Source organism: Lissotriton vulgaris, chromosome 3_1, assembly GCF_964263255.1.
Source record: "Lissotriton vulgaris chromosome 3_1, aLisVul1.2, whole genome shotgun sequence".
Taxonomy (NCBI): Eukaryota; Metazoa; Chordata; class Amphibia; order Caudata; family Salamandridae; genus Lissotriton; species Lissotriton vulgaris.
Window position 1 is genome coordinate 805,529,927 of NC_141689.1, and position 14,285 is coordinate 805,544,211.

Here is a 14,285-nt window from a genome sequence, read left to right on the forward strand (position 1 = left end):
TAACAACCAAACGATATTGTCTGAGCCCCTCAACGGAGGTAGCGGTTTTAAAATAGATTACAATTCATAGTCTAATAGAATACTGTTTACAAGCCAGAAGTAGCAAAGTAGTAAGGCATACCTTCACTCCATGCAAGATGGTAGCTTCTCCCAGTCATTACTTGAGATTAAATCTCGAGAGAGAGCATGACAGAAGGAGCAGAGTCAGCAAGAGTGATGGAGTCACGAAGCTAGATAGAGTATGAGGGAGATGGGGCCGAGGGAGGGGAGCTGTGAGAAGGAGTGATGATATACCTGAAATTGTATGGATCAATTAATAGAAGAACAACACAACAGTGTTTTGGAACTCCCTCCCTATTGAACTCCGCATGACACCTTCGTACACAGTGTTTCGAAAGAACCTCAAAACCCTACTCTTCTCTCGAGCTTTCGCAGTTTAATTTTCCCCGCTCCTGCTGCCTCCTCGCAATCTGAAAAGCGCCATGAAACCGCGTGGTAAAAGCTCGCTATATAAATGTTTTTAAATTCAAATTTAAATTCAAATACAACCCTGGCCAAGTTGTCTTTGTGTAACCAACCGCCGAATTGTAGTGTCCATGGCAGGTGCTCTTTAAGTGTATGGTATTACTCTTTCCATTCACATTGATGTGAAGTTAACTCCATTTTAAATGCCATTTATCCTTCAGAAAATAAATAAATACTCAGAGCAGCGCAATGCAGTTGTGGAAGCCATCTGTTGGTAACACGTTTGAAACACACATTATAGACCTTAAAATCAAAATTGGCAGAATTATTATCCATGAGGCATCTGTGGTGCTTTTGGGTGTTTTTTCATGTTTTATGTGTGCCAAAAGGCATGCTTAAAAGTGTTTTATGTTCTCTCTGTCTCCCTCTACCTCTCTTGTTGTTTGCTCTCCTTTTTTTGAGCAAAATTCACTTTGGTTAGCTGAAATTTCTTTCCGATGAAGTGGAAGTTAAGAGGCTGTAAGATGTCAGGAGAGGAATCTCAGACTTCCATGTGAGTGTGGTGGAAATCCTTCATTGTCATGCAAAATGCGGGGACTTCCACATATTTTCCTTTATTTGCTCAACTGGGAGGACTTGTGCGCACTACTTTAGCTTATGCCTGTGCTTCAAGTGACCAGAGTTGTTGTTGACCTCACCTGACAAGCTTCGGCAATGTACAGGAGGATCCTGTGTCTTGCAGGCCCTCTGCAAATTCTTATGGCCAGGGCTCTGAAAGCACAGGGCAACCATCTTCAGAAGATGATTAAGGCTCCCCATTCTTTAGATCCAAAGAGGTCCACTGTTCCCCTGAGATGTTCATAGTCTCAAATTACCCTATAAGTCCCACTTAATTTGTGAATTCCCTTGTAATGGTACCTATGCAGTTACAATCATAGCTTCCATAATGTACACTGTGAACACCATACTAAAAAATATGTACAAAATATTCTATGAGAATATGTATGCAGAGGATCACTGGGTCCCTTCTGTAATCCCACAGTGCAATTAGTATAAAATGCAGCAAGATTTGTTATATGTGCTGTTTGTAGCACCCTGATATCGCTATGGAATTTGGCTCCAGGTTTTGCTGTGTTCCAGCAGCAAAAGTAAAATTCACTCGGATCGCAATCCTTAGAAATTTTTGGATCCAGGCCTAATAATACCTCTTAAATTAACTATATTACTTCGAAGGGGAAAGAGGCATACTGAAAGTGGACAAGACATTTTTTAAACGATTGTAATGCTGAAAACCTAATATATTTGTTTCTAAATGTTTGCTAATTTTATATAATTGCAAAGTACAATTCATTAATCAATACAAGAAATACATTTATCCCTTCTTAACAGCTCGCTGGCTCAGGGTGTAGTAATTCCAGCCTTGAAATCTGCCACCGTAGTCCCTATTCTTAAGAAGCCTGGGCTGGACCCTTCTATCCCAGCCAACTACCGCCCCATTTCCCTCCTGCCCTATCTGGGCAAGGTACTAGAGCGACACGTTACATCAGTCCTCAGTGCCCATGTGGAAGCAAATGGTGGCCTTGCGTCCAGCCAGGCGGGCTTTCGGCCTAGGCACTCCACCGAGTCTGTCGTGGTGTCGGTCCTGAACCATCTCAGGGAGGGCATGACAACAACCAGGCCTTGGTGCTCCTCGACCTCTCCGCCGCCTTCGACACGGTTGACCATACCATCCTACTGTCCCGTGTCGGAGCGGCGGGGGTCGAGGGCCCAGCCCTGGTGTGGTTAGCGTCCTTCCTGAGGGACCGTACCCAGGCGGTTCGGCTGGGGGATTTCTCGGCCACTCAACTCCAACTCACTTGTGGTGTCCCTCAGGGCGCTTCCCTTTCTCCCCTCCTATTCAATCTCTATATCTATCCTTTGATTTTTGCCCTTCAACAGCTGGAGGTCACTGTGTTTAACTACGCAGATGACCTCCAGCTTATCTTCAACCTTTCCTCTTCTCCTCATTCTATCTCTAACTTTCAGTCTATTATGATTTTTATCAGGGACTGGATGAACCACAATCATCTGAAGTTGAATCCTGATAAAACAGAGTTGGTCCTTACAGGTGGTTCATCCAGTCCCTGGAACTCCCTCTTCTGGCCCTCCTCTTTGGGACCCCCTCCCACACCCTCTTCCTCAGTTAAAACCCTGGGTATTAAACTCAATAACCATCTCAACCTCCACTCACAAATCAGTTCTGTCGTATCTTCTTGCTTTCTTGTTCTCCGCACTATCCGCTCTGTCTCCCGTTTCTTTTCTCCTTCTGCCCTCAGGGTAATCATGTCCGCCCTGGTTGTTTCCCGGCTGGACTACGCCAATGCCCTCTACAACGGCATCCCGGCTTACAGTCTCCAGAAGCTCCAGCTGGTTCAAAACCAGGCGGCCAGATTGATCCACGGACTTTCTCGTTTCCATCATTCCACCTCCCTGCTGAAAGCACTGCACTGGCTGCCTGTAAAGGAGCGAACCTTATTTAAGACTGGCTGCATGGTCTTCCAGGCACGCCAAGGGACTGCTCCGGCCTTCATTTCATCTTTACTCAAAGAATACACCCCTGTTCGCGAGTTGCGGTCATCTACCCAATCACTCCTACAAGTCCCCAGATACAGACGTAAGAAATGGGGTGGATCCAATTTTTCTGTTTTGGCACCCTCCTTTTGGAACTCCCTTCCTGACCATTTACGTTCGGCTACTCACTACCCTGCCTTCCGAAAAGAGCTCAAGACTCTTCTTTTTACCCAAGCTTTCCCAATGTAATTCCTTCCCCTCCCTGTCATCTCTAGTCTTGTTTGTGTCACTGCTAAAGTTTGCCTCCATAGCGCCAAGAAACCGCATGGTGAACGTTGCGCTCAACAAATACTTTTTAAATTAAATTGTCCTCAAAATTAGTACAGAGTTTGTGAGAAGGCTGCTTTCCTTGTTTAACAACGTTATATTTTCACACAGTGCCCAATTAAAATTATTATGTGATAGTCGGTTATCGCTCCATATCTAAGCAAGCCTCTAGCAGACTGGACATTGAGACATGGAGAAAGAAGCAATACATTTTACCAAGACCCATCATCCACAGAATGCATCATGCGATACATAACTTAAAATGTCAAACACATTACAAGAAGAATACATAAGGTAAAATGTTAAGCAATAACAAAAAGACAGGAAACACCGTAGGGAAATAAACAAACTCACGAATGAAAGTCCTACGGATAAATAGAAGTGTATGTCATATGTCACGGTGATGAAATGGCATATGAAGTTCAATGTGCTGAAAAAAAAATAGAAAGAAGCAAAACTCCAAAAACGGTGAAAGATATTTATATTTCCCTATACAGACTTGCTGAAGAAGAAATAAATTGTCCTAAAAAGCAGTACCGAGTTTGTGAGAATGCTGCTTGCCCTCCTGGGACACCTGATTTCAGGGACTGGCAATGTCAGACATTTAGTTTCAGACCATCTTACCAGATGCACCCGACGCAATGGCAGGCTGTTGTTGACGAAGGTAAGAGGCACATTTTGATTTTGTAACCAACCGAAACGTAAAGTGATCCCATATATTTAATTGTCTTGGTAAAAAATGAATACATTGTTCATGGAGTAGGTTTCAGCCTCTGCAGTGTATCACTTGGGGTGTTTCTGCTGAGGAACATGTGATGTATTCATCAGAAGCCAGAGGTGAAAATATGTGATGTTGGGATCGAGATTTGCAGGGTGTGTTACGCAAACTCTCGCTGGGTGGTACACTAGAGATGGGGTTCAAGGTAATAGCACAGTGTGTCCGTGTACACCTATGCACTCAAGTGTAGGTGCTCAGTCAAGAGGAGGGGGTGCTGGAAACGTCCATGGTGGGCCCTCCTTTTCTTCTGAGGCAAACTAGACACCCCTTCACAGAAGCTTAGTATTCGGGCCCTGTTTCAAGACTCACCTGGCAACTCAGTTCGACATCGATCGAGTGCTGAAACTGCTTTTTTACAACCCAGGTGTGATTCCCCAGTTTATGTTCTGTTATATGGTAGGCACTGGACCTCTATTTTGAGCTGGCCTTTAACAGGTAAGTGCCTTCTTCTGAATGAATGTAAATGAAGGGGGCTCTGTTGGTTTAGTAAAGAAACACCACACATTGGTGGTTTTGGTAATATTTCGAGACTTACACCACCCGCATAGTTTAGGGGATGCTGTTTGACCCTCGTGGGCCAAGTGCTCAAACCTCAAAGTAATGGAAGCGGTAAATCAGTAGCTACTCTGCCCTAATGGAGACTTACAAAATATGCATAAAATATGCAAAAAAAGAGCCGCAGCAAGAGGCATAGCTGTATCATTACAATGCATATGAAGGTTACGTCTCTGCTAATAATGGATTACTTGCATAATCGCACTGCAAATTTCAATAACAATCTCCCTTAGTCTAATTACCTTCCCATTGACTTTTCCATAAGGTTTTAATATACACATATGATTAGAAACTGATGGCCTGAAATGGGACCCTTTCTTTGCAATCAAATACATTACTATTTTGTTTAGACTAAGTCATTGCAATAAAAGGCTTGCCTATGATCAATCTAATCTTCACAACATATATTAAATACATAGAATTAGATTTTATAGGCCTTTCAAGACATAGTCAAATTGATACAACATGCATCAAATTTAGTTTCCAAGCTCTCATAAACCGTACAGATCCGTTTAAAACTCTCATGTAAAGTAGAACAAGTTATCCTCACAAGCTACTAAAATACCATTTGCCACAAATTCATTTAGGTAATTTTCACAAAATGTAATTAATAAGAACGAGATCAAAACTCGGATTTTTTAGGCGAATCACTGCACTGGGGATATCGTTTCTTGAGTTATTAGTTTTGCCTGTTTCAACTTAATTACCTGTCACCTGACTTCCTTTTTAATGGAAACAGTGGCACAGCTAAACTGTTTTTTACTATGATCTATATGTTTCATTCTGATACAGGTGCCAGTATAAGATTACATAGGCAACCATTTATTCACATAAATACTCATAGAGCAAATGTCTAACTTTCTGTTATTGGCGGTGACATCTACTACTTTTATTTTGAACTGAACTAAACAACTCCACAAATCATTTCCCTAACTACACAGGGTTACATAACGGGACCATTGCTGGAGAATCCTCTCTCGCTCCACGGCTCTATCTCTCTCCCGGTGAACTTCATTTCTTGATCCTCCCTAACTCGCCCTTTAGTCCAGTCTATGTCCAGCCTCCGGCCCTCCCTGGGACCCATTCCACACAAACCCCCTCTTCCTCTCCTACTCCACATCCCATCCGCCCCACTTACGCCCTGTCACCCGCCTTACACCCACGGCTCCTCTTGACTCGCTGATTGGTAATCCACAACTCCACATTGACTCACCTGCTCCCTCTGACTATCTCATGACCATTCTCCCCCCCCCAGCTATCCCTCACAACCACACCTCCCCTCTGGAACACCCCTCACAACCCCTAAACAACATTCAACTCTCAGACTGGTCCTCTCATCTGGATGAGATCACCAGACACCTGCACCAATTTACGATGGAACTCCAGGATTTGAAATCCATCACTATCGAACACCTATCTCTACTCATTTCCCTTAGCACTTTAAAGAATCAACCCCACTTCCTGTCTGGCGCAGCTCCTGCATTGGTCACGCAAACTTGTCAACATAATGCTAAAATGTTTCCTCTCCCGAATGCCCGCTACCGCCCAAGAAGACTGAAGGCGGAACACTCGACAAGTAAGATCCGGGATCTACTCCTCTCGTACTCCCAATCACTAGACCCTAACAAGTTCCGAATGGGGCAAATCCAAGCCATCCATGCTAACCCTTACAGAGAATCCTCCCACAATATGATAGGAATAAATATTGACAACCGCCAGCGCATCAATATTCTTCCGGCTTTCAACTCACACTCAACTGATCAATTGAAGTGCATATTTCTCCATTGCAGATCAGGAAATAAACACGCCTCGGACATCTATTATCTCATCCTAACTAACAAACTTGACATCATTATCCACACAGAAACCTGACTAAACTTCTCCACCACCCCTATCCTTGGCCTTCTAGTCCCGCCTAGCCATGACATAATTCATATGGGCAGATCTGTGAAACAGGGTCGAGGAATATCCTGTATACACCGAAATACACTATCTGTGTCACACTCAGATTCCACCTCACCAACCTCCAGTGAATATCTATGCATCAACAGTTCCAGCAAAAAACAATACTGTCTGCAAACTACACACTTTTTACCACCCACTGGTGACAACCTTTCCTTCATTGAGCAATTAATGGAAATCATCTCATCCAATGACTATCCTCTAGTGTCCCAAATCTTCTTGGGAGATTTCAACCTCCACTGGTCTAACCCAAACGATCACACAGTGAACTGTCTTAAATCCTTCCTATTGGATCATGAGCTGACACAATTCTTTGATAGTCCAACCCACAACAAGGGAGAAATTCTGGACCTCATCATATCCAAAGTTAACACCATCTAACTGGACTCCATGATCCCTTGCGACTGGTTCGACCATTATTGTATCTTCTTCTCTAATACCCATGAGGTGTCCACGAAGGGCGATCAACCCAAGAAAACAAAGCAAGGGAAAAGGAACCTCAGAAATATCAACACTGAAGAGCTAGCAATCTGCTGTTCAAAGGCCTGGTATCCCCACTCAGAATTGAAGGATGTTCATGTCCTCAGAGATTTCTATAATGCTTCTATCTCCGGTATCATGCACACAATAGCCCCTTAACAAAAAAAAAATGCCCCCTCCAAAAACAACAAACCTTGGTTCAATGACATCCTAAACTCTGAACACCGTATTCTATGGGCAGAGGAAAGATCCTGGAGATCCATACCATCTACCAATCACCTAAACCTCCTTAGAGCTGTCGGGAGCTCTTACAACAAAACAATCTTGTAAAAGCTGACTTCTTCAGATCCCAACTTAATCGAGCCAAAAATCACCCCAAGAAACTTTTCGAAATTGTTTGTCAACAATCACTCAAAGCGCCCATCTCCCTGACTCTGGCAAAGGCACTCCTACTTGCAATGATTTGGTCACCTTCTTTGTTAGAAAAACGGCAAGCATCAATATTGATCTAGCATCAAAGAGGGTTCTTCTTCCAACTTCTATGTGCACTGCGCCACCTGACCATCTGGAGCTGCTCATCCCCCTATCTCTAGACCTAAGAACAATGCCTCTTGGCACACCTTCACACCCCTCAGTGAAAGTGACTCCCCAACACTCTTCTTGTGATCAGACCATCTAGCCACTTCAACAACCCTCTACCGCCTCCCATATTCAAAGACATAAAGGCAGCCATCGTCCCCATTTGGGCAAAGATTGTTAATGCTTCACTATGGCAAAGCACAATGCCCAGCTGTCTAAAAGTAGCGCAGGTATCCCCATTCTAAAAAAAAAACTAAAGCAGACAGTTCTGATCTGAACAGCTTCCATCCAATTAACAACAACCCCACAGGAAACGTTTGGAAAAGTCTGTGCAATATTCACTCTGTTCACACTATGAGAAATTCCAATTGTTGGATCAACATCAATCGGGCTTTTGGAGAGTCCACAGCATAGAATCTGCACTCACGCACATCTTGGATGACATTTTAATGTTGCTAGACCAAAATAAATCTTGCCTCCTGATTCTCCCTGACCTATCTTCTGCCTTCAACACAGTTAACCCCAGTAAACTACTTTCCCTGCTAGAACACAGGATGAGACAATGAGGTTTAGTATTGCCATGGTTCACTTCCTTCCTTTACAACAGATCTCAAAGAGACAAAGTGAATCAATCCCTATCTCAGCCGTCTACAGTATCTATGGGGTTTCCACAAGGGTCCACCCTTTCAGCCAATCTATTCAATTTATTCTTGGAACCATTAGCTAATGCCCTGAACGCGGCAAACATTATTTTTCATATGTATGCGGATGACACTCAACTTTATCTGAAAGTCTCCTCCCTGGAAGACCTCATCTCACTCAATTCCACCCTGATGAACACTCAAAACTCCCCAAGATTGACCTCTGTTTGCCACATCTTACAGCCTTCAATTGCTCCCCCCACATTGTCGAGTCTTCTAATTCTCTAGGAATCGCTCTAGACAGGCACCTGAACACGCAGAAGCATATCAGCAATGGAACCAAGGGAGCTAACCACCAGATGACTTTACTAAGGAATCTCGAACCATTCCTTCCACAGGAAGATTTCATTTGGGTGGTTCAAGCTCTAGTATTGCCAAGGTTGGACTACGTTAATTCGACGCTCTGTGGTCTTCTCAAACAAAACTTGGCTCCACTTAGGGCTTCAATTAATGCCACAGCCAGACTGATTTCTGGGTCAAAAAGAAATGATTACATATCACCACCGTAAAATCCTTAAACTGTCTAACTTTCGAAGCTAGAATACAACTGAAGATTGTTTGCATGACTCACAAAGCCATGCACCTTATGATCCCCATCTCTCTGGCTCACAAATTAGAATTATGAGGGGGTGGCTGTCCATCTCAAAGTGCAAACTCACTGCTCCTGAAAACACAGTCTGCCGCAAAAAGAGAACAAAGTACAGAGCTTTCTCTGGCATGGGCCCTAAGATTTGTAACTCCCTACCACCAGAAGTCTGTTGAATCCCATCCACCTCTGCTTTAAAAAAAGAAGTGAGAAAAATCCTTATGCTGAAGTTCCTGCCCTAAAGAACTTGGCCCTGTTGCTTCACTACTGGCCCTCTTCTCTGATGCTCTGTCTATGACATGGTGGTACTCCTGGGATTGACAGTGTTAGCAGGCCATTACCCATTTTTGTATTGTACTTATGCAATGTTCTTTCCCCATTCATGATCATTGTCTATTTACATGTGTGTAATCAGGTGATGAACAGGGTTGGCAGACTATGATCATACTGGTGGTTATATTGCCCGCTCCTCTCCCATTACGGGATTAGTCTGACCTTGAGTGTTTGAGGGCTCTGAATCGCACTGATGTCATGCTTGCGTCTTGAACCTATTTGTAACGATTGCTCTTGTGGCACTTTTGCATCCTACCTACCCTAACTTTGAAGTGCTCTGATACCCACCAGGGTCTCAGAAAATAAAATAAAAATAAAAATAAAGTTTCCAACAGAACCCTACAAAGTAGTATTTTGGTCATAATTACATTTTGCAAATATATCAAAGTTTGTGAAATGCATACCCTTCTTTGAAAAGCAATTCCATTAGTAAATATGTACATTCTGTCTTTGTTGCACAATGTGAGTCTCGTTATGGAGTGTCAGCTATGTCTTTTAGTGAGACTCATTTTTTTATTGTGCAGTCACTAGCATATTACACACCTCAAGTAAAATTAACATTTACCACATGCCCCCATTAAACAAATGATGTCCTATAAGGATCTGATGTGTCATAGCCTCTTCATCGAATAGTAATGTTAATATGAACCTTATACATTGATAATAAATTCAACTTGAATGTCATACCTGTGAAGAATTGTATTTCCCATGTGCATATTGAATTAATGGAAAAATTAGGTGGTATGCACAAGCCGCAACACATTCTTTTTATTAAATTTTTTAGCAAAGCATAGCCAACAGTTATGTTGACAATTAGGCTTTGGGGCTTCATCTGGGTGATTTGCATATAAAAAATAATTGCCTGAAATGTTTTGCAAGCTTGACAGTCACAAATAGCCATAAAGTTGATGAATTTGGCTGGTTCATACAAACAAATTAGTCAGCATTAGATGTTGTTGATGCAATCTGTAACTAAGCAGAGCTCTGCTTAGATGCTCCAGAGTTTAATTGGGTAGAGTAAAACAAGTTTTGGCTTTGTTTTATGAAAATCTGAAAACTGGTTACAACTTGTGGAAATGAAGTACTGTGGACAGCATTCCAGGAAAATAAAAGATTTGTTTATACTTTTTTTACACTTTACTTTTTAGTTTCGCAGATTGCATAGGAAATATAATCTAGACACATTAAAGACATTGTTCATCACTTCGAAGCTCAGGACAAGCTAGCAGAAAATCAATGGGAGTAAAAAAGAAAACTGGTGATTTGAAAGTTAAAATCTTGTAAGAGTAAATTGTCTTGATGTACTGATAAACTGAGGATGTGAAACGACCCAGTGTCCATTGTACGTTGGGAGTGTCTAACAGTGTGTGAGGTAGAGGAAGTTAGTGAATAGGTGCATTCTTCTACTTATGAAATAGAGGATAGGGCATTGATACGCATATGCCCAAGATGGTAGCTTAGCATGCAGCTACACTAGGTGTGGAGAATCCTAGCGTGCTGTGAGCCACCACTCTCTCTTCTGACAATGTGAGATGGGGGCTAGGTCTCTTTATTTCTCTCGGGGGCTGATCGCCAGTGCGCCAGATGGCACTCTGCCTGCTCTCTACAGGTGCAGCCTCATTGGGAGTGCTGGCCTTGGAGGCTTACAGTGACATGGTCTGCTGGTGAGCCTGAGGCGGGCTTCCCATCACTTACGTCTCATGACAGATAATGGGAGTGTTCACCAGAAGGTTATCTGGCTCCTGAGGGAGGAGCCTCACCTCTCCAGGCCCCCCTCTCGTATAGCCTCTTTGCTGTGACATATAGTTATTTCTAAGTATCGCATAGTACTTTCTTCCCATTAAATTATTTTAATCATTAGTGGAGTTATTAGAGGGGGAGCACCACGGTTCAAGGGAAATAGGAACAATTTAATTCTGTTAACTGGAAGTCCTGAGGCCTGCCCAAATCTATCTAGTAAGTGAGCATCTCACCTAAGTCTAGCTGGGGGTCTCTCAGAATGAGGAGGACATTGTCCACATAAAGGGAAATTGTATGGACACCTCCTGGGAGGGTGGATGCCACTTACTTGGCCTACCCGTGACATTTGTATAGCCAGTGGCTCCATGCTAAAGCCAAAAGAATGGACTAGAGTGGACAGACTGTATAGTGCCTCTATCAACAGCAAATGGTTCGAATATGCAGCTCCTTTTTCTGACCCTGGTCACTAGATCTGTGCATACCAGTTGTGCTGAGTAAAAAGAACAGGTTTCAAAGCTGAATTTATGGAGGACCACAATGACTTTAACTTCTTTGACAAACTGAACCCCCTCATTTTGTTTCTTTCTAAAATAAATTTTTTAAGTATTAGCACTTTGATTCAATTAACATGGCTTCAGGTGTGTCATACTTTTGACGTAGGTAACACTGTTAGTACTCTAGTTGTTCTTTAGAACAGTCTGGGCAGCTGTAGTAGAACACAAGGAAATCAGACTTCATTTTCATATGGCTGAGAAAGATAGTGTGAATTTGCAGAAAATATTCTCTCATTTTAGCTTCTGGAGCACCTTCCATAACCTCTATGTGGAAATAATGAGACCACAGTTTTTTAAAAACACGGGGGCATATTATCAAGACAGGCTATAAAATTATCGCAGTTTTAGCGGCAGAAAACTGCTGCTAAATCAGGGATAATATTCTTGATAATATGCTCTATGGAATTCCAAGCCCATTATCGAAGTTTTAGCGGCAGTTTTCTGCCGCTAAAACTGCAATAATTTTATCGCCTGTCTTGATAATATGCCCCACGGTTCTTGAAATCCCAGCAGAAGGTTTTGCCACAGGGTAAAGTCACCTTACAACACACCACAATTCCTAAAATTAGCATGGTATCATCAACAAATGATTAGTATAGTAACTAAAATCTGTTATCATCCTTTATATGTTCACCTTTTTGCGACCCTGAAAACCTGATATACACTACAATGCCTTTCAACAGGGTGGTATCATGTACATTACTCCGAAGATGTCTGCCAACATCCTCCTGGTATCCATATTTTTAAACGAAAATATCTCTGAAACTATTAAACGGATTAACATCAAATCACATAAAGCACGCTTCTGAACCAATATCTAGCTTTCTGCCAAATTTTGGTGTAATTCCGTTCAGCGGTTTGGCTGTAGTTGTGTTCAAATAATGAAAAATCCCCATAGACATAACGCATTTTGGGTCCCACTTTTTTGTCAGCCCTTGCTTGACAAATCATTCCAAAGCGTTCAATACAGCAGCTGGACCAAAAAAGGGACAATTTATGAACATTTCATGAAGATTTATCAAGCACCGCCAATGTTATTAGCAAAACAAATAAACAAAAAACGCTTTTCCTTTGGAAACTTTGGTCTTAACTATAACTACCACTGGCTATTGCTTGCCATTTTTAATGTTGCACCAATGAAATTATCTTTGAAGCAATATATATATATATATATATATATATATATATATATATATATATATATATATATGTATGTATATATATATGTACGTATATATATATATATATATATATATATATATATATATATATATATATATATATATATATATATATATATATATATATATATACACACATACATGGATAGGCTGTCGCCTGAAGTTCCACCCAAGAAAACTTTTTTCAACAAAACAGGGTTCTTCAAATGCCTGTACTTTTGCCAAAAATAGTACCCACTATGTCACAGCATTTAGTGAGACGCCAATACCAATTCGTGAATATCTAACCTGCAGGTCTGAATTCATCGTGTACAAACTGAGTTGCACTTGCAATCACGAATATATCGGGAGCACCAAGCTCCTTGTACATCAACGTATTCTCCAGCATATTCACGCAATCGTTAACAGTGATAACAACTATCCTGTAGCCAGGCATTTTAGGGCGGTACATGATAAAAAACTTAAAGATTTAGAGTACACTGTTTTGTGTTCGGTACCTCAGCCCGGCCGGGGTGGGGACCGTATGAAGCTACTCAGGCAGAAAGAATCACATTTCATACTGTCATTAGATACTAAGGCTCCCAATGGCCTTAATTTGACGGAAGATCTAAGTAATTTTCTATAAACTTGTTTTTCAAATTTTACTTAGTCCTTAATTATCCGGAGGGTGTTTGGCCTGCTGATACACTCTCTATTTTTTCACATCTTAGCCTGCTGCTTGGGTACAATTGTTCACATTTAGTCGCCGGCTGGAGACTATTGTAACTTTTGAGTAATGTAGAAAGATTATTACAATACATTAACTTGTTTTGCAATTTCTACATTTTATTTGTACACATTGAGTAAGGCTGTCATTAACGTGTCATCGTGTTTTGCTGTGCTCTTTTTTTAAATCTTCTTAATATTTTTTGTGTTTTGGGTCATAGCCTGTACAACTTTGGCCTTCTTTACGTATTATTTATCACTGCACTTTTTTTAGGTTACTGTTCGTATAGACAGCACATTGCTTTATTCAACGCAATCATATACCAACTTTGAATGAATTTAATTCCAACATATATTTGGCACTTTGACACATGTTTTCCATCTATATACTGATTACCTAGGCACCATGTCGCAACATTCGGAACATGCTTTTTCAATTAATTTCCATGAAAACGCTTGAATCTTTCTATTATCTGGCACTATGTCGTTATTCTTTGAAAGTTTCTCTCGTTTTTTAACATGTTAATCATTTTTTAAAATGTTTCTGAAAAACTATGTCTTTATTTGATTGTAACATTTTTTGATCAATTGCAAGCCTATTTTGTAAATATCATTCTGTTTGCGTTTCTATGCATTTGTATATGGGTCAGTCTGTCTACTATGTTTATTGGCAAATGCAGAGAGGGCGTGCACTTTTTTTGAATTGTCCCACCTTTACTTTTACTATAAATTGTCCCTAAGTTTCCCTAAGTTTCAGAGCGCGTCATGTGAACCAGCTCCCGAGTGGAG

General features: G+C 41.4%; 1 protein-coding gene across 1 annotated transcript in view; it reads left to right on the plus strand.

The window, feature by feature from the left end:
- ADAMTS19 (ADAM metallopeptidase with thrombospondin type 1 motif 19) overlaps positions 1-14,285 on the plus strand; it is a 503,101-nt gene that overhangs the window by 65,932 nt on the left and 422,884 nt on the right. The window contains exon 4 of the mRNA XM_086963564.1: positions 3,840-4,006. Within this exon, the coding sequence (XP_086819690.1) occupies positions 3,840-4,006 (167 nt within the window). The remainder of the gene's footprint in view (positions 1-3,839; positions 4,007-14,285) is intronic.